The following is a 16987-nucleotide window of genomic DNA, read 5'->3' as shown; positions in this document are numbered from 1 at the left end:
TGAGGGACATCTGTGAAGTAGAATAGAATGGCATGGAGTTCTCAGGATTCCATAAAGGTTTGCCTGCTTTCCAAAGTGCAAACCACAAATCTAGAGTTCTACGCATGTGGCTTGTTGGAGCTTTCCTGTGAAACCGTAACCATGGTTTCAGGCAGACTACATCACAGCCATGAGCATAAAAACAACAGGCTCTCTCCTATTTTTCCCTAAAACTCCGTGTCCTTGAAAAAAATATGTAAGGTGATATATATGCCAAGGTGATTCATGTGCAACCTCTGACCTCCAGGACATTCATGAAGTTATCTGGTTTTCAACAGAAAGCAATTGCTCTACACCACTTTTGAGGCTTAGATAGCTCTCTCACTTTTTCTGTAGACCAAAGAACCCTGAAAGCATATACCTCCAGAGGAAGGCTTGCACTTGCTCTTGGTGGAAACATGTAACAAACCTGAAAACACAAAAATCCATGTCCTAAATTAATACCTTCCTTCCAAGAAGAGCAAAAGAAAACAGAAAAAACCCAAAAACAAATACAAAAAGCAAAACGAAGGTTTCCTTCTCTTCGCTTGTCCAAGTGCCAAGGTTGGATGCATTTGGTTTATAGTAGATTGAGACAAGACCTATTTCCAAATCCTTAATAGTTTCACAATGAAATCAATTAACAACTCAATCTCAGGCTTAGAAATCGTCTTTTATTGCACAGTATCTTAACAATCAAAACAGAGAAACAATATAACTTTAAATAAGATTCAAAGCGCTGACTTCCAATTACCCACAGGCAGAACCCTTCTTAAAATGCAACATTCATTCTGCATGGATGGGCAATGAATTGGACTAAAACAAGCCCGACTGATGTTTCTGGGGCCATAGAGGAGACATCCTGGAGAAGAACACATTTTTTCTACTCGTATGTCAGAAGATGAGCTAACCACCATGCAGGAGAACAGAAACAAGCCAGCTCCCTCTCGGAGGGAAAAATAAAGCAACTCCTCGCTCGGCTAAGCAGGACAAAGCCAGGACGTGCAAGAAGCCTTCAGTCAAAGGCTCCACGTGCCTTTCCAAGGACGGAGGGACCCACCCACACACAATCACACACAGCCAGCCCACCACGCGCCTGCGGAAGAAAGCCGGGTCCTCGGCCAACCTTCAGCACCAGCGGCCCAGGCTCTCCCAGTTTGCAAACCTCCCGCAGCACCCACCATCTGGAGGGCACGGAGGGGGCAGAGGGCCACATCCTCTTTTCAAGTCTCATCTTCCTCGCCAATGCCTGTTTCTCCCCTACTATGAAGTGAAGTGTACCTCCTCAAGGAAACTGAGGTTTACAGACACACACACACACCCCAGTCGTCAATAAGTCCCGGACCCCTACGATCAAGGCCAGCGAGTCTTTCCCCGGGACCCCACAACCGGGTTCCCGGACCGACGTGGAGGCGCCGGACTCACCCAGTCCTCGAAGTGGCGGCTCCCGTTCTGCAGCAGCTCCTCAAACTGGATGGTGCAGTTGGCCACGAAGTCGTCGTAGCCTATGGGGGCATCGTGAAAGACAGCCAGCTCGATCTTGCGCCCGTTGCACACATCGGTGACGAACTCGTCGTGCCAGGCCGGGCTGTTGGTCTTCTGCTTGGTGGCCGTTTGGCCAATGCGCGAGTCGTCCACATTGAGAGCAATGTAGGGGTCGAGAAGGAAAGTCTGCGGCCGGGGTCCCACCGCATGGCGCAGCGACCAGGCTGTGGGCTTCAAGCTCACGGCCTCGCAGATTTTGATCTTAAGAAGGCCATTGAACACTACCATGGTCGGGGCGGGGAGTGGGGGCCGGGGTCACTCCGTCTGCCCCGAGGGCAGGAATGAAGAACCGACGGCCCGGCACTCCGAGCCACAGGGACTCTTGGGTCTCCTTTCGCCCCACCCCACACACTCCCTACACCTTGTGGCGTTGCGCTCTGGCGCGGGCGAGTCTCAGCCAGTGCATGTATTTCCTCGCCGGGTTCCTAACGGAAAACAGGGAGGGGGGAGAGCTGAGGGATGTCCGTGTTTGGAGCAAGTCTCTCCCCGCGACCACCAGCTGCACCTCCAGAAGAGAAGACGAGCTGTCGGCTCCGCTGCAAGCCGCAGGGGCTGCTTTGCCGCCTCGCTGGCTCTCCGACTCCGGGCTGCGGGAAAGCGGGCGCCGCGCCCGGCGCTTACCTACCTTTCCGAAACATAATCCCGGGAAATTTCGACTCCGGGAGGGGGATGGGGCGGTGGGACGGGGCGGGGACGAGAACCGGGGGCGCAGATTTCAACCCGGATCCTCTTCGCACACTCAGCGCCTGCCTCTGACCGCGCGGGGCGGGGGGTGGACGGAGGGATGTTCAGTCTATCCGGAGGGATGCATGTCGAGAGGAAATGGTCCTCCTCGGAGCCAAATTTTTAAAAATCCACAAGCCCCACGACCAGCCGGGGCCGCCGCCTCCTGGGCGAAGCAGCGCCGCGCCGGAGTCGGCGATCGGGAGGCGCCAGGAGCCCGGAATCTCACATCCGCGCGGGCTCGGAGTCCGGGCGGCCGCCGATCCGGCTCGGGGGCGCAGGCCAGCACCCGGCGGTGCGCAGCGCGGCGGCGGGGCCGGGACTGCGACTCAGCGCGGCCCCACCTCCTGGGCGCCGGCGCCCGCCCGCCGCGCTCTCCGCGTCCCCGCTCTCGGCTGCCGCTCGCTCGCCGCCCGCCAGCCCGCGCTCCCCCGCGGTCTCCTCTCCCTCGGTCGGTGTGCGAGCGAGTCTCCCTCCCTCTAATGCAGGAAATGCGCAAAAGACGTCAGTGTGTGTGAGTGTGTGTGAGTGTGTGTGTGTGCACGCGCGCGCGCGCACGGCAGTGTTTGGGGAAATAGAAAGTTTTGCCGGTTGGGGGAGCAATACGGAAAAAGTGAGCCGAAGAGAGAACCGTGGAGAGCGGGCGAGGCTGCTCGGGGTCGCGGCGGCGGGCGGGGGAACCTGGGGAGGACCCCGCGCGGGACCCGCGGGAGCGGCGGCGCTGGGCTGGGTGCGCGTGCCGGGGGCCGTGGATGGCCACGGATGGGCCCCGCCAGGCCGCGCATCTCTCGGGGACCCTGCGGTCAACACTGTCTTTTAGAGCCGGGGATGGGGGAGTGGAGGGAGCCCTGTTGCCCCAGAGGCCTCGGGGCCCTCGCCCTGACCACCGCCACTCGGGCGGCGGCTGGCAGGAGCAGCTTGCGGAGTTCTGGCCCATCTGTCACTCTGTCCCGGGACGCTGTGATCCACGGTGGTGGGGGAGGGGGGAGAGGGAGGGACAAGCATGGCTCGGGTGAGGTTTTAAACTCTATTCTTCTCTCTTGCCTTTCTTTGGGGACATTCTCCCCTTTGGGATCTGTCCTGGACTTCGCAGGCTGCAAGAACTTGTTGACAAGCGAAAACTCGGTAGAGCCCCGGCTTGGTTTGTGTTCTGTTTTTTGCAAAGTGACTGTTCCTATTTGCTCTGGGCCTTATCGGTGCCCCTTTGGGGGACTTCGGCTCTGATCAGCGCGCTGACAGCCGTCGTCCGGGCTGCGGGAAAACGGGGCGCGCCCTCTGAGGAGTGAGTGGCTGTGTCCATGCTAATTTCCTCCGTAACCTTTAAACTCTCGCTGGAAGCCGCCGCTGCGGCTGGTCACGTGAGGCGAGCCCTGGGCTGCTGGGGAAAAATTTCCTCGGCGGGGAGCCGGGACGGGGCCGGCGGCCGGTGAGGGACTGCCCCGCGCCCAAGACTGGGAACCAGGGAGGGCAGGGCCGGGAGCGCGGGGCCCCGGGGCGCGGCCCGGCTGGGACACCCGCGAAGGCGGCGGCGGGTAAGAGGTCGGCTCCGCAGCCGGGGAGCTGGGGGTTATGCAAGTGGGGAAAGAAAACCTCCGCCCTCGCCCTTCTGCCAAGTCAAGTCTGGAAATTTGTAGGTATTGTGGTAAGCTGAGTGTTCATCTGGCGGGTCTGGTTAGTGTAAACCAAAATTTAAAACGCGCCTCCCGATCACTTTTTCCTCAGTGGATAAAGGTTATCATTGCCTGTGGCTTAAAAGCTTAAAAAGGCTTAAACGCGAGGAAGGAGGCAGTCCTTTGGAAAAACAGGATATCAAGTGCAGCAAACAGGTCCCAAAAATGATCAGAAAAGTCCCACGGCCATCTCCTAAGAATAGGCAAAGTCTGCCTGCAACCGCTCTGGAGCTTCCTAATACAGTAATTTCTCGCAGCCTGCCCTGTTGAACAGGGCAGCTGGGTAAAGATGGTGCTAAGATTCAGTCTTCCGTACGATCTAGGTAGCTCGGATGTAAAGAGCCAGGATTTCAATGGTTGTCTTACCCTGCCACTCCCCCAGCTGGAGGTAGGATGTCTTAAAATATGTCCATTTGACACAGCACAAGCAGGGGTATCTCACTGCTGTTTAATTTTTATTTCTTTGATTATTACTTTTTTCCCTTTTGCTTCTTCCTTCCACCCTGCTATTCTCATGAAGCCTCTTTCCCCCTTTCCAGGGCATGTGATGGAAGGCAGTGGCAAATATGGCTTGATCTTCTGAAAACGCATTTGGGAAGCAGAGCCAGCACCAAAGTGAGATGAGTGAGATACTTTTCAGAGACAAAATGTAAAGGGTACCAATAAATGTAATCAAGATAAAGATTTTAGTACAATTTTTAAAAAATAAAAATGTGAGAATCCAGAATGGACACAATATCCACATTTTAAATTTTAAAAATTTAAAATTTTAAAAACATTAAAATTAAAATTTCAAATTTTAAATATTGCACTAAAATATTTATACTATTGAGTTTATTGGCACCCGTTAAATTTTGTACCTGAGCCGAGTGCGTCACTCACCTCACCCTAGTCCTGATCCTGTTGGGAAGTCTGGAAAGTCAAGGATTTCGTGGAGTTAGGGATCCTTGACTAATTGGTGCTTCATACCTTCTCACTACTTGCTTTGGGTAAGTCCTGTACAGGCAGGAGCCACCATGCCCAGCCCTCAAATATATTAAATAGGGTCTGTTACCATCTCAGTGACTATCTTAAAACAAATAACCTACAAACTTCCAGCACCATTTCCTAGCATCTTGGGTGAGGTTATGGGAAGGCAGCCTTTGCCTCTCAGCAGACTGTTACTCTGTGTAAATCACCAGACTGCAATTCTCAGGGGCAACCAATGCTTGTCTCCTTTCTATTACAGCAACTCTGTCGGAGTAGGGGTAATAAAAGACTTTGTCAAACAAAATACATGTTTTGTATTGGATTAATGTTTACATAAAAAGGGAGAATGCTAGTAGTCTGTGTGCAAACACTGCTAGTTTTCTGCCCTTATTACCTCCTTATTTCTAAATAAATCTCTCACCTTCCTACTCTCAAACTTGGCCAAATGAAAATGTGTATTCCCCAGGGGCATCATGGAGCTCCAGGTTAGACATGGAGCTTGTCTAAGGGAAAACCCTTAAGTTTTCCTGAAGGAGAGGCAGGTCTACAACCCCTGCTCCAGGTTTCGTGTGAAAAGAAAAGCCCAAGGAGGGGGCTTAGAAGGTAAAATTCCAATCAGAAATTATTGCCAGCTTCATCCTACCCTCGGCTCCTGTCTCCAATCCCAACGGATAAGACAATGGTTAGCATATACATTGAGTAAAATGTCCTTTGGATTCCAACTGTGGCCTAGTTATTTCATAATCTTTGTGAGAAGGAAGAAAATGATACAATAATTTAACAAAGATGACCAAAATGGAGCCTTTCTCCTTTCAAAATTAAGGCTTATGAGAAAAGAATAGAACAACAAATGTGCCCAGGACAGGGCAATCAGGGTTGCAGTAGATCTAAGGATGGGAGTGGCACAGAGGAAGGATCACCCCTTTGCCTGGGGAGCCTGGGAAGGCATCAACCAGCAGAATCCTTTGAGCTGAGTCTAGTCTTTCCAACAGGAGTTCTTCCAGCAGCAAAGAGGAAAGGGAAAGCTACTGGCTGCAGAGTATAAAGTATACAAGTAGGAAAGCCATGGCGCTTCAGGTAAGTGGCCAGGTGTGCCCCACTTGTGGCAGTGAGTAACAGGAGATGAAGTAAGTAGGAACCTGATAGTTAAGACCTCAGAGGGCCTGCAGATGGGTCTCAACTTTTTCCTGGAGAGACACCAAACATTCCAGCGGGCAAGTAGCATAACGAGTGTTAATGCTTTATAAAGGCGATTTTGTGATGGATAAATATTTTTCTCTTCTGTAATTTTCCTCCAGAAACAGCTCACCTCAAAACAGGGTATTAGAGAAAGAGAAGATCCAAGTCTGAAGATGATTTACGCTCTGTATAATCAAAATTGAAACTGTCTGTGGATACTGTTTAGATCAGCTGGAGGAAGTGGGGAAGGGGGAGCCAGAACCTTAGACTAGCGCGTTAATATTCATGTCCCTGTTGCTGTGCTGGTTGTTGCCATTTATAGAATGTTAATGGGCTTCTGCAAAGGTCTGCCTGGTCAGGGTCTATCATACATTCCACACATGCTCCGCTGAACAGAATCCAACCACCTGGGCCATGGGATGGAACGCGCAGCAGTACAATGACACAGAAACCTTCTAGAGCTCTGCTGGCCCTGCTCCAGCCTATTCCCCACCCGACCCTGAGCCCCACTTCAAACGCTGCCCCACACCTGTGCTCCTGTGGCGGGCTCTTGTCTGCCCTGCCGTGTCTTATTTTGGCCCCATCTCTGCTCTGTATTCTGTTGCAGTGACTCAGGCAAAGCTTCACTTAATACCTGCAAAGAGGTGGAGGGATCAGAGGCAGCCCCATCGAGCTTGCTGATGGATGCAGGAGGAGATGGCCTGGTGCCTCTCTTCCTCAGGGCCTGTGGCTATGAGCCCTGCTCGCTAGGATGCCATTTGGAGAATAGCATAACATTCTCCATCTTCTGTGGGTCGGATGTTGGGTTGTGTCTTGGGTTTGTTTTTGTTTTTAAGAGACAGTCTCACTCTGTGGCCCAGGCTGGAGTACAGTGACACAATCACAGTTCACTGCAGCCTTGACCTCCCAGACTTAAGCAATTCTCCCACCTCAGCCTTCTGAGTGACTGGGACTACAGGCATGTGCCACCATGCCCAGCTGAATTTTTTTGATTGTTTTTGTAGAGATGGGGTCTCACTATGTTGCTCAAGCTGGTCTTGAACTCCTGGACTCCAGTGATCCTCCTGCATCAGCCTCCCAAAGTTCTGGGATTACAAGCGTGAGTCACTGCACCAGGCCCCTGTCTTGGACTTTTAAGTTTGTATGTCAATCCAAGGGTCTTTACTAAGTACTTGCTATATATGCAGGACATAGGGCAGGTGCTCCAGGGAGGATAAATAGCTATATGGATAATCTCTACTCTACCTGAGGAGATAGGTAGATCAATTCAGTCAGTCCTTTATTTAACAGTCAGTTGTAAGTGTCATGTCATTTGGAGCACTGGGGAAACAAAAAATGACAACACACAGTGGCCCTTTATTAGTCAGGATTGGCTAGGTCATGCTGCTGTAATAAGCACTCCCCAAATCCCAACACCTTAAAAGAACAAAGCTTTCTTCTCAGGCATGCTCTCTAGGTCCATGGCAGATTGTCTGGGAGCTCTGCTTCCCATTAGCATCATTCTCACTCCTGGATCGAGGCTGGCTAAAAAGTCACCATCTGGAACATGGCTGGTCATGGGCAGAGAGAAAAAGGATGTCTGGAGGGTCTTACACAGGCAATTAAGTAGTCTACCTGGTGGCTCATGCCTGTAATTCCGGCATTTTGGGAGGCCCTGGAGGGATGATCACTTGAGCCCAGGAGTTCAAGAGCAGCCTGGTTGGCAAAACCTCATCTCTACAAAATAAAATAAAATAAACCATAGCTGAGCATGGTGGCGGGCGCCTGTAATCCCTGCTACCTGGTAGGCTGAGGTGGGAGAATTGCTTGAGGAGGCTGCAGTGAGTCAAGATTGTGCCACTGCACTTCAGCCTAGGCAACAGAGCCAAACCCTGTCCTCCACCTGCCCCGCTCGCAAAATCCATCTGGAAGTGCTAAACATCACTTCTGCTCACTAATTGTTAGCTAGAACCAGTCTTGTGATCCCGCCTTCCCCAACGACAGGGTCTGGGAAGTTCTACCATCCATACCAGCAAGGAGCATGGAATATTTGGTGAATAGCACTGAAGACTGCCATAGACGCTATTCTCAAATGACAGGTGCAGAAAAATAATTCAAGGTAGCACATAATAAATGACAAATAATCAGCCCACTCAGAAAGCACTGTAAGAACTTAGGGTAGCAATAATCACAGTAAGAGTCAGACTGTTTGACCATCCTTCCTCCCTTTTGCTCTGGGCTACTGCATACAGAAGACTCCAGATGATGTGGAGAATCCTGCCTAATATCAGAACCAGCAGCCATTCAAGCTGCTTTCCCCTCCCTCTATATGCTTAACACGGCATGGGACATGCAAGTCCTTAAATCCACTTTAGAACCACAGCAGCACAAAGGAGGCATTTGGGCCCAACAGAAATGAGAAGACTTACTTGTTATACTCTGTGGGATTTGAGAGATCACTTGGTTGGTTGGTTGGTTGGTTTATTTTATTTTTTGAGATGGAGTCTTGCTTTGTCACCCAGGCTGGAGTGCAGTGGCACACAATCTCGTCTCACTGCTACAACCTCAGCCTCCCAGATTCAAGCAATTTTCCTGCCTCAGCCTCCTAAGTAACTGAGATTATAGGCACACACCACCATGCCCAGCTAATTTTTGTATGTTTTTAGTACAAACAGGGTTTCACTATATTGGCCAGGCTGGTGTCAAACTCCTGACCTCAAGTGATCCACCTGCCTCAGCCTCCCAAAGTGCTGGGATTACAGGCATGATACACTGCGCCCAGACTATATTCTTTATTATTAAATTCCCTGTTAAATAAGGAAACTGAGACCTGGAGAAGTTAACTGACTTGCCAAAAGAAGAAAGAAAAAAAAAACCCCAAAACACTAACTAGAGGTCTAGACCCAAATCTTATACCTTATACATTGAGTGTTCTTTCTACATTGCCTTGCCGGAACCAATGCGGCACTATTTAATGATAATCATGTCAATTACATTTTAATTCCTTGGAAACAACATTTTTATAAACCTAAGGTCTAGATTTGTTTTAATTTATTGGCTCCAAATTAAACTAGCCTTAGCACAGTGCAATAGAATAATTCTTTCAATAATAATCTATACTATAATAATGTAATTCTCAAGGGAACTATGATATTGATAGAGTTCTCCCTTAAGTTGTTTGGTAATAAAAGTCTTTAAAACAAAAGGACTGAAAGACTTTGTTGTTCTTCAACTTCTACATTTTTGCGTCTCCTCTCCCGACACCAACAGAAGTATTGAGGTATTTTCGGCGAATGATTTGATGGTACCTGTAACCAACTGTAACAGCTGTCTCCCGGGCTCCCCTGTGGATATTTTACCAATTAGCAGAATGACTGATCTAATTGTTCAGACTAGGTTATATATCTCTAGCACATTCTGGATATTTGGTGAATCCGTTTCTACTTCTAATTTACCTTTCAGGATCAACAAGCTGGGGCTAAAGGGCAAGGAATATTGCCTTTTGTCACTGATAAGCATTTAGGTGTAACAGAATGTATAACCAGAACTGCTTAAATCCACAGGTTCTGTGCAACACATGTGCTGGAAAGCGGCGAATCTGTGCCACTTTAATGCCCAAGTTCTCCATGCACCGGGCCTCATCCCCTAGCTGAAGCTGTAACTCCTCCCTCAACTCTCCTACCGCTTCATCCTCAGGTCTTGTTGGAGTTCCTGCCTCTCCCTACTATACTGTAGTATAGTTCTTTGGTACCTGTCTTTGATACTGCCACTTCCCTAAAGGTCTTTACATTTGGAGACCCAGAATGACTCATCTAGGTACTCCTCGGTATCTTGGACATGGTAAATGCAACTTTGTGCTCTATACACATTTGAAATGAGAAGAGTGTCAAATAGTCTTCTTGTGGGTCTCTTCCCTCCTTGTCCAAATTAGTGCCTTGAGGATGGGTGGGTCTCTTCTCTCCTCTGCAACCCACCCTCCAACCCTGCAGTGACAAAGTCGCTGCGCGCTCTGACGCTGGGCCGCACCGCTGGGCCCCGGGCCGCCAGCGCCCCGCTCCGCGAGCCGACAGCGCCCTCTGGTGGACACTGACGCACTCGCCCCAGTGGCTCCCGAGGTTCTCGCCGCCTCCGCTGTCTCGGCTCCCTGCGGTGTCCGGCTCAGCCCTGGACCAAGCCTGGGGGAAGCGACCCTTCTACGTCCTGCCTGGTCTTGTTTCTCTGTCGTCGGCTACTGGGTCCCTCAGGTCGCCCCACCCCGGCCGGCGCCGGATGGAAAGGCGAAGAGAGCCTTGGGTCTAAAAAGGGGTCTGGCGAGTCCGCCTGCCATCCCGGCTTAGCGGGCGACGAAGGGTCGCAGGGTCGGGGTCAGGCGGCAGCCCCTCTCTTCTCCGCCCCAAGAGACTTCTAGGCCAAGGTTGGAAGAGGCGGCCGTGAGGCCCGGAGCCAGGAGAACAGAGACCCACAAGAACAGGAGAACAGAAAGCAACTGGCAGGGAGGCGAGTGCGAGGGGAACCACAGTCCCAGGAGAATTCCTAAGGCCCGGGAGCAGAAAAGGCAGCAGACCTGGGGAAGAAGGGGACAGGCGTGGAGGGGGTTGGTCATGAGGCCGTTTGACCCAGGGTCAGAGTGCAGCGACGGTGGAAAGGTGGCTCACTGTCCAGTCTAATTCAAGCTGTGTGACTTAGGTTACCTGCGCTCCGGAAGCTTCATTGGCTCTTAAGTGGATATTAGAAGAGGCCACGACTGCTCTGTGGATGAACGGACTAATACCCGTTCACAGTCTATGAAAGTGTCCTGCACATAGTACATGGCCACTAGGACAACAGCGAGTTAGGAGGATACGCCAAGAGGAAGACGACACGGCATGGGACCACCGCCGTTATCCACATGCCTCTCGCAGGCGGAGGACAAATGCAGTCACTGGCTATATGCCAAAACTGTGCCCCCCCCCCAACTTCTTTTTTAAGCAACTTGGCTTCTCAAAGTGAAGAATTCTGTTCTTATCGCTGCATTAGAGCCACAGGCCATCTATTTGACAGTTAAATCCAAGGTGGGTTCAGGAAAAATAGAGATAAAGGATTTGTGGTCTAGTTTTGAAAGAAGCTAGAATTTGAAGATAAAGATATTCTAAGGGCCTTCAGACAGACCACAGGGACCACCCCTGCATTTTCCCAAACCCGAGGCTGCAGGTCAGCTCCTGAAGCCGAGGTGAGGGTTGTGGGAAGTGGCCATATAACCCCACTGCAGGCATCGCCTCCAGGATGGGAGGTGCTGGCCATGGGGAGCAGGTCAGGGCCTGCTCAGAGGCTGCTTCTCTTCATCCCAGCACATAGCTGGGCTTGCTTTTCTGAAAAACACAGAAGCCATCAGCTGGGTTTGCCCCCAAGCCTGACAACAGCTTAGGAAGGAAGAAAGAATGTCGTTCCTCCATCCCACCAGGTATCATGGAAGCAGGTTGCTGGGCTCAGGCCTCCACCTGTCTTCTGGCGACACCCCCCAACCCTGCTTCCCAGGGGCTCTGCTCTGTGGATCCCCTCACTTCTCTTCTCCACCCTCGTTCCCTCTACCACTTATTTTCCTTCAGTAAGTCTCAGCCCTTTAAAAAATAAAAAATTGTAACCCTTCCTCACCTCACATTTCTGCCCAGCTACCACCTAACCCTCTTCTCTCTCTCCCTTATTAAGTGTTTTTTATTTTCCGTCTCCATTTTCTTACTACCCACTCCCTCCTCAGTCCACATCATTGGGCTCATTGGAACATCTCTCATTTCCATGCTGCTAAAACTCATTTTTGTGGTCTGTACCTTATTTGACCACTTTCTTTGCAGCAAATGATGCTGTCTCCCCTCTTGCCTTGAAATGCTCCCTTCTAGTTTCTTTTTTTTTTTTTTTTTTTTTTTTTTGAGACAGAGTCTTGCTCTGTTGCCCAGGCTGGAGTGCAATGGCACCATCTCAGCTCACTCCAACCTCCACCTCCTGGGTTCAAGTGATTCTCCTGCCTCAGCCTCCCAAGTAGCTGAGACTACAGACGAGTGCCATCATGCCCAGCTAATTTTTGTATTTTTAGTAGAGATGGGTTTTCACAATGTTGGCCAGGATGGTCTTGATCTCCTGACCTCGTGATCCAAACCAAGTTGGCCTCCTAAAGTGCTGGGATTACAAGCGTGAGTCACCTGCCCAGCCCTTCTCCTAGTTTCAAGGACATCTGAACATCTCCAAGTTTTCTTCCTACTTGCTTGGCATCTCCTTGCCAGTTTCTTTTATTCTCCTCTTCCCCTGCCCATCTTTTAAATGCATCATTATGTTATAGTTACACTGCAGAATTAGTTATGTTATATTTACATATAACACAACTAGTGTTATATCATATGTACATTATGTTATATGTAAGTTATGTTATATGTACATATATGTTATATATTAGTTATGTTATAGTTACACTGTTAAGACAATAATGTAAAAGTTATCTTGATGAATCATCAGGCAAGTGACCATAAGGTGCTGTGACTTTGAAGGAAGGAAAGATAGATCACTGAGGCGTAAAGTGGTAAGGAAAGTCCCTGTGGAAGAAGAGAGGTGGAAAATGGGCATGGACAAGGTGCTAGAAGTTCAGAGGTAGAGAAAAAGAATGGACATTCCTGGTGGAGGAACTTCCTACTAAATACACAGAGAGGTGAACCTAAAGATTTAATCCAATGACAATTAAACATCTCTTTGGGGCTAGCACTTTGTTAGACATGGCATAACATTGAAAAGAAAGATGTGAGCCCCTTGTTTAAATTGTAGTTACTATTCTCATGAAATGATTAAATAGCACTATAAGGTAGCATTTGGTAGAGATAAAGACAGTAGAAAGAAGGCAGAGATCACATGGGCTTCCTGGAAGTGGCAAAACCCACGGGCTATCATGATCTGTATGAATTAGCATAAGCTGAGTGCTCTAACACATAGATCCCCAAATGCATAAAAGCTCAAACACAGTAGTCATTTATTTCATGCTCATCTACCAGTATTGGGTAGGTCAACAAATCCAAGGGGTAGCCCTGTCCTCAGGCTGCCAGAGTCACCCTGAAGGTTGTCAGCCGTGGAGCCATCCAGAAAGAGAACAGATTACTGGGGAGCAAGTCTGGGAGGATGTTATGGGCCAGGTCACTCGCATCCCATTGGCTAGGACTTAGTCACATGGTCACATATAATTGCCAGGGAGGCTGGGAAGCACAGCCCTGTAGTGTGCCCAGGAAGAAGAGGAGAGCCTGGCTTCTTGGTGAGCAGTGAGCAACGTCTCCCACTGGGCCCTTTCGTCCTTTGCTGGCGATAAGGATGATCTGTTTGGGTTAACCCTCAGAGCAGAACTGAACCCCTCTCCATTTCCCTCTCCCTTTCCCCATCTTATTCCTTATAAAAAAGGCTATGAGGACTCTGTGGTGCAAGTGAAAGAGACACAGGTGCAGGTGTGGGCCAAGATAAGGACAATGAGGTGTGATGAAGAGGAGGCCATGCACTGGGCTAGGTGTGTCTAGAGAGAACATCTCTTCCAGATTCTCTCCCTCTGCCCATTAAAATGCCAAGTTGCCCTCATCTCTGGTGTGAGTTGTGGCATGGTGGGAGCCATCCCTGACCCTTTCCTGGGGGGCGGGAGGAGGTCCATTCCCAACCCCAGATGAAACATGGCTAAGGTCCGCTATGTAGGTGACCTTAGAGTTGCTGCAATGTAGTGAAGGCTGATGAGCAAGTCACCTGGCGCAGGCTTCAGATGTAATGATGGTCTGTACTTTGAACTTTTTAGGGAGCTTTTATATCCACCCCTCCTTTCTCCCCTCTTCTCAATCACAGTGCAGGGCAAGTATTATTCCCATTTTACAGACGGGGCTACTAGAACTCAGAGAAAGTAAAGGACTCGAGTGCATCAGACCCCAGAGGACAGCCTGGTTCTCCAGACCCCTAGACAAGGCTTCCTTCCCATGACCAATCTTGCCCACTTTATGTGTGAAATGAGCTGGTGAGTGTGTTTTATAATTCCCTGGAATCTGAGTCTCCAAAGAAGCCCCTACACCCAGCCAGGCAAAGGCTTCTGCTCCAGCTGGCCGGCTGCACAGGGACACATGCTCAGACATCAGGGCCTCCATCCACTCTTAGCTGCCGACTTGGCCTGGGGGCTGGGGAGGTAAAGAGGAGAGTGCATTGGCACCAGGATTCAACAGGCAAGGCACTGTGCTGCACACGGGGAAACAAAGCCCTCACTGGCCTTACAGCCCTCGGACACCTTGCTTCGAATGCTTTCTGAGGGGCACAAACTTTACCCCACCTTTGGGTTAGGATAGACGTCACTGAAGCTTTTCCCTCACTAAAGGATTTCCTATTTATGGTTAGTCTTTTCCCTACATCTGTCTCCCTCTGCGTCTCCCCGTCTTCCCTTTCTCTGAGCCTGTTAGACCTCAGGGTTAACTTCTGACAAAGGAAGCTTTTCTGGCTCATTTTGTTCTTACAAATGCAAATATAAGCTAACCAGGAATGAAGGCCAGGGACCTCAAAGCAGGTTGGTGTTCTTCCTGGAGCGTGAGAACCAAGTATGGAAGCCTTCTCCTAGGGCCTGAGATGTCCCAGGGAGCTTGAAGAAAAGGTGACAGCCCTGCCCAGGAAAGGCTCCTGTTAACCTCTAGGGTGTGGCAGCTCAGGGCTCTGCACTTTGGGACCATCCCAGGTGCCTCATGATCTAGGAAAGGAAGGAAAAAAGGATGCTGTCCTCACTCCCTGAAAACCACACCAGCTCCTCTTCCTTGGCTGCATCCTGCCCCTATTATTCCCTCTCCCAGGACTCCCTGGCCCATCCTGTGGGCCTCACCTTAGAAGGCATTTCTTCTAAGTGACTCTCCTGATTGCTCATCAGCCCACACTACATTTTATTGTCATCACTGTTCTACTCACTTGTTTCCCAGAAAGCAGAATTGCAGTGATGCTTGTAAGGCTTCAGCTTTAGGGCCCTTCATTTGCTGTGCTCCCTCCAAGCCCCAGTTTCTAATTTGGTGTTCCTTTTCCTAAAGAGGCCTCTCCAAATTGCTTAAGCTTCAGGTTCCATGAAACCCAGGTTCGCTCGTGGTCTTTCCCACTACTGTGCAAACTTCCTGAATCAGGGACTGTGCGTCAGGTTCCATGGAGTACTTTTAGGGTCTAGAGGTCTTGCTAGGTTCCAGTAAACATTTGTTAAATAAAAGAGAAAGGAAGAAAGAATTCTTAGCTAGTGCTTAGTTGCCTAGTGGTTCTCCTGAAGACTCCCCAGCACTGTCACCTGGGCAATCTGGATGGCTTGCATGGGGTTCCCTTCCCTGCAGCACAGTGTAGTGTGCAGAAGAAATCCATCTCGGAAGCTCTAGGATCTTAGGAAAATCACCTGCCTCTCAATGGGGGTCTCCATTTATCCAAATGCAATACGGGGTTGTAACCACTAATTACCAGTAAATACAGTACCTGGCACAACTGCTTCTCAGGAAATAATAGTTTACGTTATATACACTGTCCCTATGGTACATTTCATCCTTAATTCTTTTAGCTCTAGGACCTACAGCTTCCCCTTTCCCCCAAGGTGGTTCCTGGATAATGGGGTTTTGGTGTGAAGAGTCAGGGCACACAAAGGGATTTGCCCTGCACCAAGCGTCCCACTAAGTTTGGCTCCAGGAGCAGATCTGGGTATCCCCCTATACACTGCTCCTTCCTACAGTGAGATATAGAACTGCATGGAAAGAGTCAAAGAACTTGAATGATAATATAAATGAAATATAGGGAAACAATGTGGTTAAGTGCCTTTCCCTTTGCAGCCATGCTGTTCCAGCCATTTGACCCACTGGAACCCTAACGTATGTATCTCTCAGTGTGGTAAATGAGTAGTTATTTTTCACAGAGAAGAAAGTGAGACTGAAATGACCTTGAGCCACATGCCTCAAGTGCCAGGGTTGGCAAGTGGCAGATCCAGAGCCGCAGCCTAGGTCCATGTTCTTATCACCCTGGACGTGGCCCTCGTCCCCTGTCCTTCAGTGAAGGATTGATGCAAACATTGCTCAGTTCTCACTCATCCCGTAAGAACCAGCATGTGCAGGCCAGATCTGACCCCGCTGCCACAACATTTAGCATGTCATTGTGGTTTTCCTCTAACAAGTACTGAGAAGTGGTCAGTGTTTCCCTTGTTTTTTTTTTCTGGTGACATCCATACATTCATGTTTGCAGGTGCCGGGGCTTGAAAATTCAACAGCAAAGTGGGAAAGAGATGCAGTAGGAGGGCAGAGTGTGAGGAGCATTTTACAACTTATTACAAGCTTGGCTATTCATTTCTTAAAATAGTAGTAGTAGTAACCACAATGATAAAAGCTAACAACTATTGGTTGAGAACTATGTGCCAGAAATTAATATTTACCTTTTTTTTATTTTGAGACAAGAGTTTCACTGTTTTTGCCCAGGCTGGAGTGCAGTGGTGAGGTCTCAGCTCACTGCAACCTCTGCCTCCCGGGTTCAAGTGATTCTCCTGTCTTAGCCTCCCGAGTAGCTGGGATTACAGGTGCACTCCACTACACCCAGTGAACTTTTATATGGGGTTTCACCATGTTGGCCAGGCTGGTCTCGAACTCCTGACCTCAGGTGATCTGCCCACCTCGGTCTCCCAAAGTGCTGGGATTACAGGTGTGAGCCACCACACCCAGCTAATTTTTGTTTTTTTAGTAGAGATGGGGTTTTGCCATGTTGTCTGGGCTGGTCTCAAACTCCTGACCTCAGGTGATCCAACTGCCTTGGCCTCCCAGAGTGCTGGGATTACAGGCATGAGCCACTACACCTGGCCTTAACAATTTTTTTTTTTTTTTTTTTTTTTGAAATAGAGTCTCATTCTGTCACCCAGACTGGAGGGCAGTGGTGCAATT

At 49.6% G+C, this 16987-nt stretch overlaps 1 protein-coding gene across 2 annotated transcripts in view; it reads right to left on the bottom strand.

Annotated features, from left to right (window-relative positions):
• PRKCE (protein kinase C epsilon) overlaps window positions 1–3240 on the bottom strand; it is a 538653-nt gene extending 535413 nt beyond the window's left edge. The window contains exons 1-2 of one of the 2 annotated variants that reach the window (XM_073022947.1): window positions 2189–3240; window positions 1444–1988 (exon numbers count right to left, since the gene is read on the bottom strand). In XM_073022947.1, coding sequence (XP_072879048.1) covers window positions 1444–1791 — 348 coding nt within the window. In that variant the 5' untranslated portion in view covers window positions 1792–1988; window positions 2189–3240. Of the gene's footprint in view, window positions 1–1443 lie in introns of both variants that reach the window. The other variant, XM_007970759.3, reaches the window with a different exon arrangement.
• Window positions 3241–16987: the final 13747 nt, after the last annotated feature.

This window comes from Chlorocebus sabaeus, chromosome 14, assembly GCF_047675955.1.
Source record: "Chlorocebus sabaeus isolate Y175 chromosome 14, mChlSab1.0.hap1, whole genome shotgun sequence".
Taxonomy (NCBI): domain Eukaryota; kingdom Metazoa; phylum Chordata; class Mammalia; order Primates; family Cercopithecidae; genus Chlorocebus; species Chlorocebus sabaeus.
Note: the sequence above shows the minus strand (reverse complement) of the source record. Positions and strands in the feature narration are given on the sequence as shown.